Genomic DNA, 20,577 nt, shown 5'->3' on the forward strand with positions numbered 1-20,577 from the left:
CGGCTTGAATGAAGACTTCTCCCGGCTTCGTTGAGGACTTCTTGCCGCTTGGATGAAGACTTCTCCCGGCTTCATTAAGGATGAATGTCGGCTTTTCAAAACTGTAAGTGGATCTTCGGGGGTTAGAGTTAGGTTTTTTTAAGGGTTTATTGGGTGGGTTTTAGTTTTAGATTAGGATGTGGGCAGCAATAGAGCTAAATGCCCTTTTCAGGGTAATGGGGAGTTTAGGATTTTTTAGTTAGGGTTTTATTTGGGGGGTTGGTTGTGTGGGTGGTGGGTTTTAGTGTTGGGGGGTGTTTGTATTTTTTTTTACAGGTAAAAGAGCTGATTTCTTTGGGGCAATGCCCCGCAAAAGGCCCTTTTAAAGGCTATTGGTAGTTTAGTTTAGGCTAGGGGTTTTTATTATTTTGGGGGGGCTTTTTTATTTTGATAGGGCTATTAGATTAGGTGTAATTAGTTTAAATATCTTGTAATTTGTTTTTGTAATTTAGGTATTTGTATTTAATTTAGTTAATTGTATTTAATTTAGGTAATTTATTTAATTGTAGTGTAAGGTTAGGTGTTAGCGTAAGACAGGTTAGGTTTTATTTTACAGGTAAATTTGTATTTATTTTAGCTAGGTGGTTAGTAAATAGTTAATAACTATTTAGTAACTATTCTACCTAGTTAAAATAAATACCAACTTGCCTGTAAAATAAAAATAAACCCTTAGATAGCTACAATGTAACTATTAGTTATATTGTAGCTAGCTTAGGGTTTATTTTACAGGTAAGTATTTAGTTTTAAATAGGAATTATTTAGGTAATGATAGTAGGTTTTATTTAGATTTATTTTAATTATATTTAAGTTAGGGGGTGTTAGGGTTAATAATATTAACTAATGTTTGTGATGCGGGAGTGCAGCGGTTTAGGGGTTAATATGTTTATTATAGTGGTGGCAATGTTCGGAGCGGCAGATTAGGGGTTAATAAGTATAATGTAGGTGTCGGCGATGTCGGGGGCGGCAGATTAGGGGTTAATAAGTGTAATATTAGGGGTGTTTAGACTCGGGGTTCATGTTAGGGTGTTAGGTGTAGACATAAATTTTCTTTCCCCATAGGAATCAATGGGGCTGCATTACGGAGCTTTACACTGCTTTATTGTAGGTGTTAGACTTTTTCTCAGCCGGTTCTCCCAATTGATGTCTATGGCAAAATCTTGCATGAGCATGTACAACCAGCTCACTGCTGACTTAAGCAGCGCTGGTATTAGAGTGTGGTACGGAGCTCAATTTTGCTCTACGATCACTTCTTGTCTTTTAACGCCGGGTTTCTGAAAGCCTGTAATATCAGTGCTATAGGTTAGTGAGCGGTGACAATAACTTGCAAGTTAGCAACGCACCCCTCTTACCACAAAGCTCGTAATCTAGCCGTTAGGTTTTATTTTTATTTCACAGCTAAGTTTGTATTTATTTTAACTAGGTAGACTAGTTAGTAAATAGTTATTAACTATTTACTAACTATCTAGTTCAAATAAATACAAATTTACCTGTAAAATAAAACCTAACCTGTCTTTCACTAACACCTAGCCTTACACTACAATTAAATAAATTACATTAATTAAATACAATTAACTAAATTACAAAAAAAAAATACTAAATTACACAAAATAAAAAAGAAATTATCAAATATTTAAACTAATCACACCAAATCTAATAGCCCTATAAAATTAAAAAGCCCCCCCCAAAAAAACAAAAAACCTAGCCTACACTAAACTGCCAATAGCCCTTAAAAGGGCCTTTTGCGGGGCATTACCCCAAAGAAATTAGCTCTTTTACCTGTAAAAAAAAATACAAACAACCCACACAACCAAACCCCCCAAATAAAATCCTATATAAAAAACTAAGCTCCCCATTGCCCTGAAAAGGGCATTTGGATGGGCATTGCCCTTAACAGGGCATTTGGATGGGCATTGCCCTTAACAGGGCATTTAGCTCTTTTTCGGTGCCCAAAACCCTAATCTAAAAATAAAACCCACCCAATAAACTCTTAAAAACTCTGAAAAAAACCTAACACTAACCCCCGAAGATCCACTTACAGTTTTTGAAGACCGGACATCCATCCGCAATGAAGCGGCAGAAGTCCTCAGCGAACCCGGGAGAAGTCTTCATCCAAGCGGGCCGAAGTCTTTATCCAAGCCGACTGAAGTCTTCATCCAGATGGCATCTTCTATCTTCATCCATCCGGCACGGAGCAGCTCCATCTTCAAGACATCCGGCGTGGAGCATCCTCTTCTTCCCAGGGCTTACGAAGAATGAAGATACCTTTAAGGGACGTCATCCAAGATGGCATCCCTTGAATTCCGATAGGCTGATAGAATTCTATCAGCCAATCATAATTAAAGGTGAAAAATCCTATTTGCTGATGCAATCAGCCAATAGGATTGAGCTTCAATCCTATTGGCTGATCCAATCAGCTAATAGAAAGCAAGCTCAATCCTATTGGTTGATTGGCTGATTGAATTCTATGAACACTTCTGCCGGCTTGGATGAAGACTTCGGCCCGCTTGGATGAAGACTTCTGCCGGCTTCGCTGAGGTCTTCTGCCGCTTCGTTGAGGATGGATGTCCAGTCTTCAAAAACTGTAAGTGGATCTTTGGGGGTTAGTGTTAGGTTTTTTTAAGGGTTTATTGGGTGGATTTTATTTTTAGATTAGGGTTTTGGGCATCGAAAAAGAGCTAAATGCCCTTTTAAGGGCAATGCCCATCCAAATGTCCTTTTCAGGGCAATGGGGAGCTTAGGTTTTTTTAGATAGGATTTTATTTGGGGGGGTTGGTTGTGTGGGTGGTGGGTTTTACTGTTGGGGGGTTGTTTTGTATTTTTTTTTACAGTTAAAAGAGCTGATTTCTTTGGGGCAATGCCCCGCAAAAGGCCCTTTTAAGGGCTATTGGCAGTTTAGTGTAGGCTAGGGGTTTTTTTTTATTTTGGGGGTCTTTTTTATTTTGATTGGGCTATAAGATTAGGTGTAATTAGTTTAAATATTTGATAATTTCTTTTTTATTTTGTGTAATTTAGTGTTTTTGTTTTTTTTGTAATTTAGTTAATTGTATTTAATTAATGTAATTTATTTAATTGTAGTGTAGGGTTAGGTGTTAGTGTAAGACAGGTTAGGTTTTATTTTACAGGTAAATTTGTATTTATTTTAACTAGATAGTTAGTAAATAGTTAATAACTATTTACTAACTAGTCTACCTAGTTAAAATAAATACAAACTTGCATGTGAAATAAAAATAAAACCTAAGATAGATACAATGTAACTATTAGTTATATTGTAGCTAGCTTAGGGTTTATTTTATTGGTAAGTATTTAGTTTTAAATAGGAATTATTTAGTTAATGATAGGAATTTTTAATTAGATTTATTTTAATTATATTAAAGTTAGGGGTGTTAGGGTTAGACTTAGGGTTAGGTTTAGGGGTTAATAACTTTAGTATAGTGGCGGCGACGTTGGGGGAGGAAGATTAGGGGTTAATAGGTGTAGGTAGGTAGCGACGACATTGGGGGCTGCAGATTAGGGATTAATAAATGTAGGTGGGTGGCGACGACATTGGGGGCGACAGATTAGGGGTTAATAAGTATAATATAAGTGGCGGCGGTGGCGGGGCGGCAGATTAGAGGTTCATAAGTGTAATGTAGGTGTCGGCAATGTTGGGGGCAGCAGATTAGGGGTGTTTAGACTCAGGGTTTATGTTAGGGTGTTAGTTGTAAACATAACTTTTCTTTCCCCATAGGAATCAATAAGGCTGCATTATGGAGCTTTACGCTCCTTTATTGCAGGTGTTAGGCTTTTTTTTAGCCGCCTCTCCCCATTGATGTCTATGGGGAAATTGTGCACGAGCACGTAAAACCAGCTCAAAGCAGCGCTGGTATATGAGTGCGGTATGGAACTCAATTTTGCTCAACGCTCACATATTGCCTGCAAACGCCGGTTTATGAAAACCTGTAATAGCATCGATATAGGGAGGTGAGCGGTGGAAATAACTTGCAAGTTAGTACCGAGCCGCTCTTACCGCAAAACTCGTAATCTAGCCGAATGTACTTTATACTAACATAATGACCATGGTTAGCTTTACCAGTGATGTGTGGAGTTTGGCAACTGCAGCAAAAAAATATTTGCTTTAAGAATGTTTAGACTTGGTTGATTCTATGGGAAATTCAACAGAAAATGTCTTGTAACAAGGTGCTTATATTCCCTTTAACAGGTTATAAACGGGGTGATTTTTTTTTTTGGTGTGATATTAAATGAGTGAGACAGTTCTAAACTGTAGGAACAGGATCTGTTCAGTACTTTCTCAGGATTTTCTCACAACAAAACAGGAAATGAGAAATTAATAAGATGTATCTGTGGAGAACATAAACATCATTTTGACTATAAAAGAGATTCATTATTTGAGCTAACCTACTCTGGGGAAAAAAAATCTAAGGATGCTTATTGATTTATTTTTTTGCACAGAGCTTACTCAACACTTTTCTCTATGCCTAATGGCAACACTGGGTGCTAAATTAGTTTTGTTCTGAAGTTTGCATTGATGAGGGTCTATTAGATATTCTTCTGATCAGATAGCTCAGCATGCTAAGGCACTGTGGCTGAGCTCTGTAGGAACCTAAGGGTTGCAGGTTCGATCCCCGGTGAGGTCCTTTCATCCTTCCGAGGTCGATAAAATGAGCAGTGCCTTGAGACCCTTACAGGTGATTAGCCGCGCTTTACAAGTACCCAATACATACATATATACATGATCGTTTTCTCGTTCATATGTCCTTGCTCCCAGTGGTTTACCTTGTGCTATGAACTGCTTCTCAAACTTCTGCAAGAACTCCAGATACAAGAGATCATCTGAGGACAAGGCTTCTTCACCAACAACGGCTTTCATAGCTTGGACATCTTTCCCAATGGCGTAACAGGCATACTGTAAAACCAGACAATGACAGTCATAAAATAGCGCTGGTGAACATTGTGGAGTTATAAAATATAGAATGTGGAGTTATAAATATAATTAATATTATAGGGTTAGTCAGGATTACATTTAGAACTGTGACATTTACATTCAGTTGCTCATGTCATTTAAACACTATTTAGTGCTAGATAGAGAAAAGTTATTTTAAATTACTATGGAACTGCGCATGAGTAAAGTTAAAATAGAATGATCTATATGTCAGCCAAATTCATGAAGTCTTATAAGGATCTTAACATATATATAACTAGTCTTTCACTTATGGTATGGACTAAGATGATTGGTCTAAAATGTATATAAATAAAGTGAACTGAAACTGAAATGTTGTTATCTGATACCTCTAGCTCTCAAGGTATGTATTAATCTTCCCTTTTTGTGATAATTAATAAATTGATATGTGTCAACTAATATTTTATAAATGATGAGTATTATTTTAATCTGTTAGATAACCCAGATTTAATATTTGTCTATAATTAGTTAATTTAATCAAGGCATGTGTACTTATAATTAAAAGAATAATTCTTACAAGCATCTCTCTTTCTCCTCTCTCTGTGAGATCATATATCTATTGCTAATCACTCATAAGTGACAGCCCCTAGGCTTGAGGACTTGACAAACATCCTGTGTTGGGTAAGGTTCTCTAGTAAATAATTATAGTAACTAATCTAAGTTAAGAAGCTGTGGATTATGGCTGACACCGGAAGCCACCTCTACTTATACGAAACGTAATATGAGACATTGATAAAGATATCTACTACATGTCCTGTTTTGTAGCTATCTTTAGAGCAGGATATCTGTTTTGGAGCTATCTTTAGAGTAGGATACCTGTTTTGGAGTTATCTTTAGAGCAGGATACCTGTTTTGGAGCTTCCTTTAGAGCAGGATACCTGTTTTGGAGCTATCTTTAGAGCAGGATACTGGTTTTGGAGCTATCTTTAGAGCAGGATATCTGTTTTGGAGCTACCTTTAGAGCAGGATACCTGTTTTGGAGCTACCTTTAGAGCAGGATACCTGTTTTGGAGCTACCTTTAGAGCAGGATACTTGTTTTGGAGCTATCTTTAGAGCAGGATACCGGTTTTAGAGCTATCTTTAGAGCAGGATACCTGTTTTGGAGCTATCATTAGAGCAGGATACCTGTTTTAGAGCTACCTTTAGAGCAGGTTACCTGTTTTGGAGCTACCTTTAGAGCAGGATACCTGTTTTGGAGCTATCTTTAGAGCAGGATACCTGTTTTGAAGCTACCTTTAGAGCAGGATATCTGTTTTGAAGCTACCTTTAGAGCAGGATACCTGTTTTGGAGCTACCTTTAGAGTAGGATACCTGTTTTGGAGCTACCTTTAGAGCAGGATACCTGTTTTAGAGCTATCTTTAGAGCAAGATACCTGTTTTGGAGCTACCTTTAGAGCAGGATATCTATTTTGGAGCTACCTTTAGAGCAGGGTATCTGTTTTGAAGCTACCTTTAGAGCAGGATATCTGTTTTATAGCTATCTTTAGAGCAGGATACCTGTTTTGGAGCTACCTTTAGAGCAGGATACCTGTTTTGGAGCTATCTTTAGAGCAGGATACCTGTTTTGGAGCAGGATACCTGTTTTATTGCTACCTTTAGAGCAGGATACCGGTTTTGGAGCTATCTTTAGAGCAGGATACCTGTTTTGGAGCAGGATACCTGTTTTATTGCTACCTTTAGAGCAGGATACCGGTTGTGGAGCTATCTTTAGAGCAGGATACCTGTTTTGGAGCTATCTTTAGAGCAGGATACCTGTTTTGGAGCTATCTTTACAGCAGGATACCGGTTTTGGAGCTACCTTTGGAGCAGGATACCTTTTTTATAGCTACATTTAGAGCAGGATACTGGTTTTGGAGCTATCTTTAGAGCAGGATACCTGTTTTGGAGCTATCTTTAGAGCAGGATACCTGTTTTGGAGCTACCTTTGGAGCAGGATACCTTTTTTATAGCTACCTTTAGAGCAGGATACCGGTTTTGGAGCTATCTTTAGAGAAGGATACCTGTTTTGGAGCTACCTTTAGAGCAGGATACCTGTTTTGGAGCTATCTTTAGAGCAGGATACCTGTTTTGGAGCTACCTTTGGAGCAGGATACCTTTTTTATAGCTACATTTAGAGCAGGATACTGGTTTTGGAGCTATCTTTAGAGCAGGATACCTGTTTTGGAGCTATCTTTAGAGCAGGATACCTGTTTTGGAGCTACCTTTGGAGCAGGATACCTTTTTTATAGCTACCTTTAGAGCAGGATACCGGTTTTGGAGCTATCTTTAGAGCAGGATACCTGTTTTGGAGCTATCTTTAGAGCAGGATACCTGTTTTGGAGCTACCTTTACAGCAGGATACCGGTTTTGGAGCTATCTTTAGAGCAGGATACATGTTTTGGAGCAACCTTTAGAGCAGGATACCTCTTTTGTAGCTATCTTTAGAGCAGGATACCTGTTTTGGAGCTACCTTTAGAGCAGGATATCTGTTTTGAAGCTACCTTTAGAGCAGGATATCTGTTTTATATCTATCTTTAGAGCAGGATATATGTTTTTGAGCTATCTTTAGAGCAGAATATCGGTTTTATAGCTATCTTTAGAGCAGGATACCTGTTTTGTAGCTATTTTTAGAGCAGGATACCTGTTTTGGAGCTATCTTAAGAGCAGGATACCTGTTTTAGAGCTATCTTTAGAGCCGGATACTTGTTTTAGAGCTATCTTTAGAGCAGGATACCTGTTATGGAGCTACCTTTAGAGCAGGATACCTGTTTTGGAGCTACCTTTGGAGCAGGATACCTTTTTTATAGCTACCTTTAGAGCAGGATACCGGTTTTGGAGCTATCTTTAGAGCAGGATACCTGTTTTGGAGCTATCTTTAGAGCAGGATACCTGTTTTGGAGCTACCTTTACAGCAGGATACCGGTTTTGGAGCTATCTTTAGAGCAGGATACATGTTTTGGAGCAACCTTTAGAGCAGGATACCTCTTTTGTAGCTATCTTTAGAGCAGGATACCTGTTTTGGAGCTACCTTTAGAGCAGGATATCTGTTTTGAAGCTACCTTTAGAGCAGGATATCTGTTTTATATCTATCTTTAGAGCAGGATATATGTTTTTGAGCTATCTTTAGAGCAGAATATCGGTTTTATAGCTATCTTTAGAGCAGGATACCTGTTTTGTAGCTATTTTTAGAGCAGGATACCTGTTTTGGAGCTATCTTAAGAGCAGGATACCTGTTTTAGAGCTATCTTTAGAGCCAGATACTTGTTTTAGAGCTATCTTTAGAGCAGGATACCTGTTATGGAGCTACCTTTAGAGCAGGATACCTGTTTTGGAGCTACCTTTAGAGCAGGATATCTGTTTGGAGCTAACTTTAGAGCAGGATATCTGTTTTGGAGCTATCTTTAGAGCAGGATACCTGTTTTTGAGCTATCTATAGAGCAGGATACCTGATTTGGAGCTATCTTTAGAGAAGGATACCTGTTTTGGAGCTAGCTATAGAGCAGAATACCTGTTTTGGAGCTATCTTTAGAGCAGGATACCTGTTTTGGAGCTACCTTTGGAGCAGGATACCGGTTTTATAGCTACCTTTAGAGCAGGATACCGGTTTAGGAGCTATCTTAAGAGAAGGATACCTGTTTTGGAGCTATCTGTAGAGCAGGATACCTGTTTTGGAGCTATCCTTACAGCAGGATACCGGTTTTGGAGCTATCTTTAGAGCAGGATACCTGTTTTGGAGCTAACTTTAGAGCAGGATACCTGTTTTGGAGCTACCTTTAGAGCAGGAAAACTGTTTTGGAGCTATCTTTAGAGCAGGATATCTATTTTGGAGCTACCTTTAGAGCAGGATATCTGTTTTGAAGCTACATTTAGAGCAGGATATCTGTTTTCGAGCTATATTTAGAGCAGAATATCTGTTTTATAGCTATCTTTATAGCAGGATACCTGTTTTGGAGCTATCTTTAGAGCAGAATATCTATTTTATAGCTATCTTTAGAGCAAGATATCTGTTTTATAGCTATCTTTAGAGCAGGATATCTGTTTTGTAGCTACCTTTAGAGCAGGATACCTGTTTTGGAGCTACCTTTAGAGCAGGGCACCTGTTTTGGAGCTACCTTTAGAGCAGGATACCTGTTTTGGAGCTTCCTTTAGAGCAGGATACCTGTTTTGGAGCTATCTTTAGAGCAGGATACTGGTTTTGGAGCTATCTTTAGAGCAGGATATCTGTTTTGGAGCTACCTTTAGAGCAGGATACCTGTTTTGGAGCTACCTTTAGAGCAGGATACCTGTTTTGGAGCTACCTTTAGAGCAGGATACCTGTTTTGGAGCTATCTTTAGAGCAGGATACCGGTTTTAGAGCTATCTTTAGAGCAGGATACCTGTTTTGGAGCTACCTTTAGAGCAGGATACCTGTTTTGGAGCTATCTTTAGAGCAGGATACCTGTTTTGAAGCTACCTTTAGAGCAGGATATCTGTTTTGAAGCTACCTTTAGAGCAGGATACCTGTTTTGGAGCTACCTTTAGAGTAGGATACCTGTTTTGGAGCTACCTTTAGAGCAGGATACCTGTTTTGGAGCTATCTTTAGAGCAGGATACCTGTTTTGGAGCTACCTTTAGAGCAGGATATCTATTTTGGAGCTACCTTTAGAGCAGGGTATCTGTTTTGAAGCTACCTTTAGAGCAGGATATCTGTTTTATAGCTATCTTTAGAGCAGGATACCTGTTTTGGAGCTATCTTTAGAGCAGGATACCTGTTTTGGAGCAGGATACCTGTTTTATTGCTACCTTTAGAGCAGGATACCTGTTTTGGAGCTATCTTTAGAGCAGGATACCTGTTTTGGAGCAGGATACCTGTTTTATTGCTACCTTTAGAGCAGGATAAAGGTTGTGGAGCTACCTTTAGAGCAGGATACCTGTTTTGGAGCTATCTTTAGAGCAGGATACCTGTTTTGGAGCTATCTTTACAGCAGGATACCGGTTTTGGAACTATCTTTAGAGCAGGATACCTGTTTTATAGCTATCTTTAGAGAAGGATCCCTGTTTTGGAGTTACCTTTAGAGCAGGATACCTGTTTTGGAGCTATCTTTAGAGCAGGATACCTGTTTTGGAGCTACCTTTGGAGCAGGATACCTTTTTTATAACTACATTTAGAGCAGGATACCGGTTTTGGAGCTATCTTTAGAGCAGGATACCTGTTTTGGAGCTATCTTTAGAGCAGGATACCTGTTTTGGAGCTATCTTTACAGCAGGATACCTGTTTTGGAGCTACCTTTGGAGCAGGATACCTGTTTTAGAGCTACCTTTAGAGCAGGATACCGGTTTTGGAGCTATCTTTAGAGCAGGATACCTGTTTTGGAGCTATCTTTAGAGCAGGATACCTGTTTTGGAGCTACCTTTACAGCAGGATACCGGTTTTGGAGCTATCTTTAGAGCAGGATACATGTTTTGGAGCTACCTTTAGAGCAGGATACCTCTTTTGGAGCTATCTTTAGAGCAGGGTACCTGTTTTGGAGCTACCTTTAGAGCAGGATACCTGTTTTGGAGCTTCCTTTAGAGCAGGATACCTGTTTTAGAGCTATCTTTAGAGCAGGATACTGGTTTTGGAGCTATCTTTAGAGCAGGATACCTGTTTTGGAGCTATCTTTAGAGCAGGATACCTGTTTTGGAGCTACCTTTAGAGCAGGATACCTGTTTTGGAGCTACCTTTAGAGCAGGATACCTGTTTTGGAGCTATCTTTAGAGCAGGATACCGGTTTTAGAGCTATCTTTAGAGCAGGATACCTGTTTTGGAGCTATCATTAGAGCAGGATACCTGTTTTAGAGCTACCTTTAGAGCAGGTTACCTGTTTTGGAGCTACCTTTAGAGCAGGATACCTGTTTTGGAGCTATCTTTAGAGCAGGATACCTGTTTTGAAGCTACCTTTAGAGCAGGATATCTGTTTTGAAGCTACCTTTAGAGCAGGATACCTGTTTTGGAGCAGGATACCTGTTTTATTGCTACCTTTAGAGAAGGATACCGGTTGTGGAGCTACCTTTAGAGCAGGATACCTGTTTTGGAGCTATCTTTAGAGCAGGATACCTGTTTTGGAGCTATCTTTACAGCAGGATACCGGTTTTGGAACTATCTTTAGAGCAGGATACCTGTTTTATAGCTATCTTTAGAGAAGGATCCCTGTTATGGAGTTACCTTTAGAGCAGGATACCTGTTTTGGAGCTATCTTTAGAGCAGGATACCTGTTTTGGAGCTACCTTTGGAGCAGGATACCTTTTTTATAGCTACATTTAGAGCAGGATACCGGTTTTGGAGCTATCTTTAGAGCAGGATACCTGTTTTGTAGCTATCTTTAGAGCAGGATACCTGTTTTGGAGCTATCTTTACAGCAGGATACCTGTTTTGGAGCTACCTTTGGAGCAGGATACCTTTTTTATAGCTACCTTTAGAGCAGGATACCGGTTTTGGAGCTATCTTTAGAGCAGGATACCTGTTTTGGAGCTATCTTTAGAGCAGGATACCTGTTTTGGAGCTACCTTTACAGCAGGATACCGGTTTTGGAGCTATCTTTAGAGCAGGATACATGTTTTGGAGCTACCTTTAGAGCAGGATACCTCTTTTGGAGCTATCTTTAGAGCAGGGTACCTGTTTTGGAGCTACCTTTAGAGCAGGATACCTGTTTTGGAGCTTCCTTTAGAGCAGGATACCTGTTTTGGAGCTATCTTTAGAGCAGGATACTGGTTTTGGAGCTATCTTTAGAGCAGGATATCTGTTTTGGAGCTACCTTTAGAGCAGGATACCTGTTTTGGAGCTACCTTTAGAGCAGGATACCTGTTTTGGAGCTACCTTTAGAGCAGGATACCTGTTTTGGAGCTATCTTTAGAGCAGGATACCGGTTTTAGAGCTATCTTTAGAGCAGGATACCTGTTTTGGAGCTATCATTAGAGCAGGATACCTGTTTTAGAGCTACCTTTAGAGCAGGTTACCTGTTTTGGAGCTACCTTTAGAGCAGGATACCTGTTTTGGAGCTATCTTTAGAGCAGGATACCTGTTTTGAAGCTACCTTTAGAGCAGGATATCTGTTTTGAAGCTACCTTTAGAGCAGGATACCTGTTTTGGAGCTACCTTTAGAGTAGGATACCTGTTTTGGAGCTACCTTTAGAGCAGGATACCTGTTTTGGAGCTATCTTTAGAGCAGGATACCTGTTTTGGAGCTACCTTTAGAGCAGGATATCTATTTTGGAGCTATCTTTAGAGCAGGATACCTGTTTTGGAGCTACCTTTACAGCAGGATACCGGTTTTGGAGCTATCTTTAGAGCAGGATACATGTTTTGGAGCAACCTTTAGAGCAGGATACCTCTTTTGTAGCTATCTTTAGAGCAGGATACCTGTTTTGGAGCTACCTTTAGAGCAGGATATCTGTTTTGAAGCTACCTTTAGAGCAGGATATCTTTTTTATATCTATCTTTAGAGCAGGATATATGTTTTTGAGCTATCTTTAGAGCAGAATATCGGTTTTATAGCTATCTTTAGAGCAGGATACCTGTTTTGTAGCTATTTTTAGAGCAGGATACCTGTTTTGGAGCTATCTTAAGAGCAGGATACCTGTTTTAGAGCTATCTTTAGAGCCGGATACTTGTTTTAGAGCTATCTTTAGAGCAGGATACCTGTTATGGAGCTACCTTTAGAGCAGGATACCTGTTTTGGAGCTACCTTTAGAGCAGGATATCTGTTTGGAGCTAACTTTAGAGCAGGATATCTGTTTTGGAGCTATCTTTAGAGCAGGATACCTGTTTTTGAGCTATCTATAGAGCAGGATACCTGATTTGGAGCTATCTTTAGAGAAGGATACCTGTTTTGGAGCTAGCTATAGAGCAGAATACCTGTTTTGGAGCTATCTTTAGAGCAGGATACCTGTTTTGGAGCTACCTTTGGAGCAGGATACCGGTTTTATAGCTACCTTTAGAGCAGGATACCGGTTTAGGAGCTATCTTAAGAGAAGGATACCTGTTTTGGAGCTATCTGTAGAGCAGGATACCTGTTTTGGAGCTATCCTTACAGCAGGATACCGGTTTTGGAGCTATCTTTAGAGCAGGATACCTGTTTTGGAGCTAACTTTAGAGCAGGATACCTGTTTTGGAGCTACCTTTAGAGCAGGAAAACTGTTTTGGAGCTATCTTTAGAGCAGGATATCTATTTTGGAGCTACCTTTAGAGCAGAATATCTGTTTTGAAGCTACATTTAGAGCAGGATATCTGTTTTCGAGCTATATTTAGAGCAGAATATCTGTTTTATAGCTATCTTTATAGCAGGATACCTGTTTTGGAGCTATCTTTAGAGCAGAATATCTATTTTATAGCTATCTTTAGAGCAAGATATCTGTTTTATAGCTATCTTTAGAGCAGGATATCTGTTTTGTAGCTACCTTTAGAGCAGGATACCTGTTTTGGAGCTACCTTTAGAGCAGGGCACCTGTTTTGGAGCTACCTTTAGAGCAGGATACCTGTTTTGGAGCTTCCTTTAGAGCAGGATACCTGTTTTGGAGCTATCTTTAGAGCAGGATACTGGTTTTGGAGCTATCTTTAGAGCAGGATATCTGTTTTGGAGCTACCTTTAGAGCAGGATACCTGTTTTGGAGCTACCTTTAGAGCAGGATACCTGTTTTGGAGCTACCTTTAGAGCAGGATACCTGTTTTGGAGCTATCTTTAGAGCAGGATACCGGTTTTAGAGCTATCTTTAGAGCAGGATACCTGTTTTGGAGCTATCATTAGAGCAGGATACCTGTTTTAGAGCTACCTTTAGAGCAGGTTACCTGTTTTGGAGCTACCTTTAGAGCAGGATACCTGTTTTGGAGCTATCTTTAGAGCAGGATACCTGTTTTGCAGCTACCTTTAGAGCAGGATATCTGTTTTGAAGCTACCTTTAGAGCAGGATACCTGTTTTGGAGCTACCTTTAGAGTAGGATACCTGTTTTGGAGCTACCTTTAGAGCAGGATACCTGTTTTGGAGCTATCTTTAGAGCAGGATACCTGTTTTGGAGCTACCTTTAGAGCAGGATATCTATTTTGGAGCTACCTTTAGAGCAGGGTATCTGTTTGAAGCTACCTTTAGAGCAGGATATCTGTTTTATAGCTATCTTTAGAGCAGGATACCTGTTTTGGAGCTACCTTTAGAGCAGGATACCTGTTTTGGAGCTATCTTTAGAGCAGGATACCTGTTTTGGAGCAGGATACCTGTTTTATTGCTACCTTTAGAGCAGGATACCTGTTTTGGAGCTATCTTTAGAGCAGGATACCTGTTTTGGAGCAGGATACCTGTTTTATTGCTACCTTTAGAGCAGGATAAAGGTTGTGGAGCTACCTTTAGAGCAGGATACCTGTTTTGGAGCTATCTTTAGAGCAGGATACCTGTTTTGGAGCTATCTTTACAGCAGGATACCAGTTTTGGAACTATCTTTAGAGCAGGATACCTGTTTTATAGCTATCTTTAGAGAAGGATCCCTGTTTTGGAGTTACCTTTAGAGCAGGATACCTGTTTTGGAGCTATCTTTAGAGCAGGATACCTGTTTTGGAGCTACCTTTGGAGCAGGATACCTTTTTTATAGCTACATTTAGAGCAGGATACCGGTTTTGGAGCTATCTTTAGAGCAGGATACCTGTTTTGGAGCTATCTTTAGAGCAGGATACCTGTTTTGGAGCTATCTTTACAGCAGGATACCTGTTTTGGAGCTACCTTTGGAGCAGGATACCTTTTTTATAGCTACCTTTAGAGCAGGATACCGGTTTTGGAGCTATCTTTAGAGCAGGATACCTGTTTTGGAGCTATCTTTAGAGCAGGATACCTGTTTTGGAGCTACCTTTACAGCAGGATACCGGTTTTGGGGCTATCTTTAGAGCAGGATACATGTTTTGGAGCTACCTTTAGAGCAGGATACCTCTTTTGGAGCTATCTTTAGAGCAGGGTACCTGTTTTGGAGCTACCTTTAGAGCAGGATACCTGTTTTGGAGCTTCCTTTAGAGCAGGATACCTGTTTTAGAGCTATCTTTAGAGCAGGATACTGGTTTTGGAGCTATCTTTAGAGCAGGATATCTGTTTTGGAGCTACCTTTAGAGCAGGATACCTGTTTTGGAGCTACCTTTAGAGCAGGATACCTGTTTTGGAGCTACCTTTAGAGCAGGATACCTGTTTTGGAGCTATCTTTAGAGCAGGATACCGGTTTTAGAGCTATCTTTAGAGCAGGATACCTGTTTTGGAGCTATCATTAGAGCAGGATACCTGTTTTGGAGCTACCTTTAGAGCAGGATACCTGTTTTGGAGCTACCTTTAGAGCAGGATACCTGTTTTGGAGCTATCTTTAGAGCAGGATACCTGTTTTGAAGCTACCTTTAGAGCAGGATATCTGTTTTGAAGCTACCTTTAGAGCAGGATACCTGTTTTGGAGCAGGATACCTGTTTTATTGCTACCTTTAGAGAAGGATACCGGTTGTGGAGCTACCTTTAGAGCAGGATACCTGTTTTGGAGCTATCTTTAGAGCAGGATACCTGTTTTGGAGCTATCTTTACAGCAGGATACCGGTTTTGGAACTATCTTTAGAGCAGGATACCTGTTTTATAGCTATCTTTAGAGAAGGATCCCTGTTTTGGAGTTACCTTTAGAGCAGGATACCTGTTTTGGAGCTATCTTTAGAGCAGGATACCTGTTTTGGAGCTACCTTTGGAGCAGGATACCTTTTTTATAGCTACATTTAGAGCAGGATACCGGTTTTGGAGCTATCTTTAGAGCAGGATACCTGTTTTGTAGCTATCTTTAGAGCAGGATACCTGTTTTGGAGCTATCTTTACAGCAGGATACCTGTTTTGGAGCTACCTTTGGAGCAGGATACCTTTTTTATAGCTACCTTTAGAGCAGGATACCGGTTTTGGAGCTATCTTTAGAGCAGGATACCTGTTTTGGAGCTACCTTTAGAGCAGGATACCTGTTTTGGAGCTACCTTTACAGCAGGATACCGGTTTTGGAGCTATCTTTAGAGCAGGATACATGTTTTGGAGCTACCTTTAGAGCAGGATACCTCTTTTGGAGCTATCTTTAGAGCAGGGTACCTGTTTTGGAGCTACCTTTAGAGCAGGATACCTGTTTTGGAGCTTCCTTTAGAGCAGGATACCTGTTTTGGAGCTATCTTTAGAGCAGGATACTGGTTTTGGAGCTATCTTTAGAGCAGGATATCTGTTTTGGAGCTACCTTTAGAGCAGGATACCTGTTTTGGAGCTACCTTTAGAGCAGGATACCTGTTTTGGAGCTACCTTTAGAGCAGGATACCTGTTTTGGAGCTATCTTTAGAGCAGGATACCGGTTTTAGAGCTATCTTTAGAGCAGGATACCTGTTTTGGAGCTATCATTAGAGCAGGATACCTGTTTTAGAGCTACCTTTAGAGCAGGTTACCTGTTTTGGAGCTACCTTTAGAGCAGGATACCTGTTTTGGAGCTATCTTTAGAGCAGGATACCTGTTTTGAAGCTACCTTTAGAGCAGGATATTTGTTTTGAAGCTACCTTTAGAGCAGGATGCCTGTTTTGGAGCTACCTTTAGAGTAGGATACCTGTTTTGGAGCTACCTTTAGAGCAGGATACCTGTTTTGGAGCTATCTTTAGAGCAGGATACCTGTTTTGGAGCTACCTTTAGAGCAGGATATCTATTTTGGAGCTACCTTTAGAGCAGGATACCTGTTTTGGAGCTACCTTTAGAGCAGGATACCTGTTTTGGAGCTATCTTTAGAGCAGGATACCGGTTTTAGAGCTATCTTTAGAGCAGGATACCTGTTTTGGAGCTATCATTAGAGCAGGATACCTGTTTTAGAGCTACCTTTAGAGCAGGTTACCTGTTTTGGAGCTACCTTTAGAGCAGGATACCTGTTTTGGAGCTATCTTTAGAGCAGGATACCTGTTTTGAAGCTACCTTTAGAGCAGGATATCTGTTTTGAAGCTACCTTTAGAGCAGGATACCTGTTTTGGAGCTACCTTTAGAGTAGGATACCTGTTTTGGAGCTACCTTTAGAGCAGGATACCTGTTTTGGAGCTATCTTTAGAGCAGGATACCTGTTTTGGAGCTACCTTTAGAGCAGGATATCTATTTTGGAGCTACCTTTAGAGCAGGGTATCTGTTTGAAGCTACCTTTAGAGCAGGATATCTGTTTTATAGCTATCTTTAGAGCAGGATACCTGTTTTGGAGCTACCTTTAGAGCAGGATACCTGTTTTGGAGCTATCTTTAGAGCAGGATACCTGTTTTGGAGCAGGATACCTGTTTTATTGCTACCTTTAGAGCAGGATACCTGTTTTGGAGCTATCTTTAGAGCAGGATACCTGTTTTGGAGCAGGATACCTGTTTTATTGCTACCTTTAGAGCAGGATAAAGGTTGTGGAGCTACCTTTAGAGCAGGATACCTGTTTTGGAGCTATCTTTAGAGCAGGATACCTGTTTTGGAGCTATCTTTACAGCAGGATACCGGTTTTGGAACTATCTTTAGAGCAGGATACCTGTTTTATAGCTATCTTTAGAGAAGGATCCCTGTTTTGGAGTTACCTTTAGAGCAGGATACCTGTTTTGGAGCTATCTTTAGAGCAGGATACCTGTTTTGGAGCTACCTTTGGAGCAGGATACCTTTTTTATAGCTACATTTAGAGCAGGATACCGGTTTTGGAGCTATCTTTAGAGCAGGATACCTGTTTTGGAGCTATCTTTAGAGCAGGATACCTGTTTTGGAGCTATCTTTACAGCAGGATACCTGTTTTGGAGCTACCTTTGGAGCAGGATACCTTTTTTATAGCTACCTTTAGAGCAGGATACCGGTTTTGGAGCTATCTTTAGAGCAGGATACCTGTTTTGGAGCTATCTTTAGAGCAGGATACCTGTTTTGGAGCTACCTTTACAGCAGGATACCGGTTTTGGAGCTATCTTTAGAGCAGGATACATGTTTTGGAGCTACCTTTAGAGCAGGATACCTCTTTTGGAGCTATCTTTAGAGCAGGGTACCTGTTTTGGAGCTACCTTTAGAGCAGGATACCTGTTTTGGAGCTTCCTTTAGAGCAGGATACCTGTTTTAGAGCTATCTTTAGAGCAGGATACTGGTTTTGGAGCTATCTTTAGAGCAGGATATCTGTTTTGGAGCTACCTTTAGAGCAGGATACCTGTTTTGGAGCTACCTTTAGAGCAGGATACCTGTTTTGGAGCTACCTTTAGAGCAGGATACCTGTTTTGGAGCTATCTTTAGAGCAGGATACCTGTTTTGGAGCTACCTTTAGAGCAGGATACCTGTTTTGGAGCTATCATTAGAGCAGGATACCTGTTTTCGAGCTACCTTTAGAGCAGGATACCTGTTTTGGAGCTACCTTTAGAGCAGGATACCTGTTTTGGAGCTATCTTTAGAGCAGGATACCTGTTTTGAAGCTACCTTTAGAGCAGGATATCTGTTTTGAAGCTACCTTTAGAGCAGGATACCTGTTTTGGAGCAGGATACCTGTTTTATTGCTACCTTTAGAGAAGGATACCGGTTGTGGAGCTACCTTTAGAGCAGGATACCTGTTTTGGAGCTATCTTTAGAGCAGGATACCTGTTTTGGAGCTATCTTTACAGCAGGATACCGGTTTTGGAACTATCTTTAGAGCAGGATACCTGTTTTATAGCTATCTTTAGAGCAGGATACCTGTTTTGGAGCTACCTTTAGAGCAGGATACCTGTTTTGGAGCTATCTTTAGAGCAGGATACCTGTTTTGGAGCTACCTTTGGAGCAGGATACCTTTTTTATAGCTACATTTAGAGCAGGATACCGGTTTTGGAGCTATCTTTAGAGCAGGATACCTGTTTTGTAGCTATCTTTAGAGCAGGATACCTGTTTTGGAGCTATCTTTACAGCAGGATACCTGTTTTGGAGCTACCTTTGGAGCAGGATACCTTTTTTATAGCTACCTTTAGAGCAGGATACCGGTTTTGGAGCTATCTTTAGAGCAGGATACCTGTTTTGGAGCTATCTTTAGAGCAGGATACCTGTTTTGGAGCTACCTTTAGAGCAGGATACCTGTTTTGGAGCTATCTTTAGAGCAGGATACATGTTTTGGAGCTACCTTTAGAGCAGGATACCTCTTTTGGAGCTATCTTTAGAGCAGGGTACCTGTTTTGGAGCTACCTTTAGAGCAGGATACCTGTTTTGGAGCTTCCTTTAGAGCAGGATACCTGTTTTGGAGCTATCTTTAGAGCAGGATACTGGTTTTGGAGCTATCTTTAGAGCAGGATACCTGTTTTGGAGCTACCTTTAGAGCAGGATACCTGTTTTGGAGCTACCTTTAGAGCAGGATACCTGTTTTGGAGCTACCTTTAGAGCAGGATACCTGTTTTGGAGCTATCTTTAGAGCAGGATACCGGTTTTAGAGCTATCTTTAGAGCAGGATACCTGTTTTGGAGCTATTATTAGAGCAGGATACCTGTTTTAGAGCTACCTTTAGAGCAGGTTACCTGTTTTGGAGCTACCTTTAGAGCAGGATACCTGTTTTGGAGCTATCTTTAGAGCAGGATACCTGTTTTGAAGCTACCTTTAGAGCAGGATATCTGTTTTGAAGCTACCTTTAGAGCAGGATGCCTGTTTTGGAGCTACCTTTAGAGTAGGATACCTGTTTTGGAGCTACCTTTAGAGCAGGATACCTGTTTTGGAGCTATCTTTAGAGCAGGATACCTGTTTTGGAGCTACCTTTAGAGCAGGATATCTATTTTGGAGCTACCTTTAGAGCAGGGTATCTGTTTTGAAGCTACCTTTAGAGCAGGATATCTGTTTTATAGCTATCTTTAGAGCAGGATACCTGTTTTGGAGCTACCTTTAGAGCAGGATACCTGTTTTGGAGCTATCTTTAGAGCAGGATACCTGTTTTGGAGCAGGATACCTGTTTTATTGCTACCTTTAGAGCAGGATACCGGTTTTGGAGCTATCTTTAGAGCAGGATACCTGTTTTGGAGCAGGATACCTGTTTTATTGCTACCTTTAGAGCAGGATACCTGTTGTGGAGCTACCTTTAGAGCAGGATACCTGTTTTGGAGCTATCTTTAGAGCAGGATACCTGTTTTGGAGCTATCTTTACAGCAGGATACCGGTTTTGGAACTATCTTTAGAGCAGGATACCTGTTTTATAGCTATCTTTAGAGAAGGATACCTGTTTTGGAGTTACCTTTAGAGCAGGATACCTGTTTTGGAGCTATCTTTAGAGCAGGATACCTGTTTTGGAGCTACCTTTGGAGCAGGATACCTTTTTTATAGCTACATTTAGAGCAGGATACCGGTTTTGGAGCTATCTTTAGAGCAGGATACCTGTTTTGGAGCTATCTTTAGAGCAGGATACCTGTTTTGGAGCTATCTTTACAGCAGGATACCTGTTTTGGAGCTACCTTTGGAGCAGGATACCTTTTTTATAGCTACCTTTAAAGCAGGATACCGGTTTTGGAGCTATCTTTAGAGCAGGATACCTGTTTTGGAGCTATCTTTAGAGCAGGATACCTGTTTTGGAGCTACCTTTACAGCAGGATACCGGTTTTGGAGCTATCTTTAGAGCAGGATACATGTTTTGGAGCTA

The 20,577-nt window shown here is 40.4% G+C and overlaps 1 protein-coding gene across 1 annotated transcript in view; it reads right to left on the reverse strand.

Annotated features, from left to right (window-relative positions):
- ATP6V1B1 (ATPase H+ transporting V1 subunit B1) overlaps positions 1 to 20,577 on the reverse strand; it is a 175,570-nt gene that overhangs the window by 10,221 nt on the left and 144,772 nt on the right. The window contains exon 13 of the mRNA XM_053704334.1: positions 4,813 to 4,942. Coding sequence (XP_053560309.1) covers positions 4,813 to 4,942 — 130 coding nt within the window. The remainder of the gene's footprint in view (positions 1 to 4,812; positions 4,943 to 20,577) is intronic.

The sequence above is a fragment of the Bombina bombina genome, chromosome 2, assembly GCF_027579735.1.
Source record: "Bombina bombina isolate aBomBom1 chromosome 2, aBomBom1.pri, whole genome shotgun sequence".
NCBI classification, from domain to species: Eukaryota; Metazoa; Chordata; class Amphibia; order Anura; family Bombinatoridae; genus Bombina; species Bombina bombina.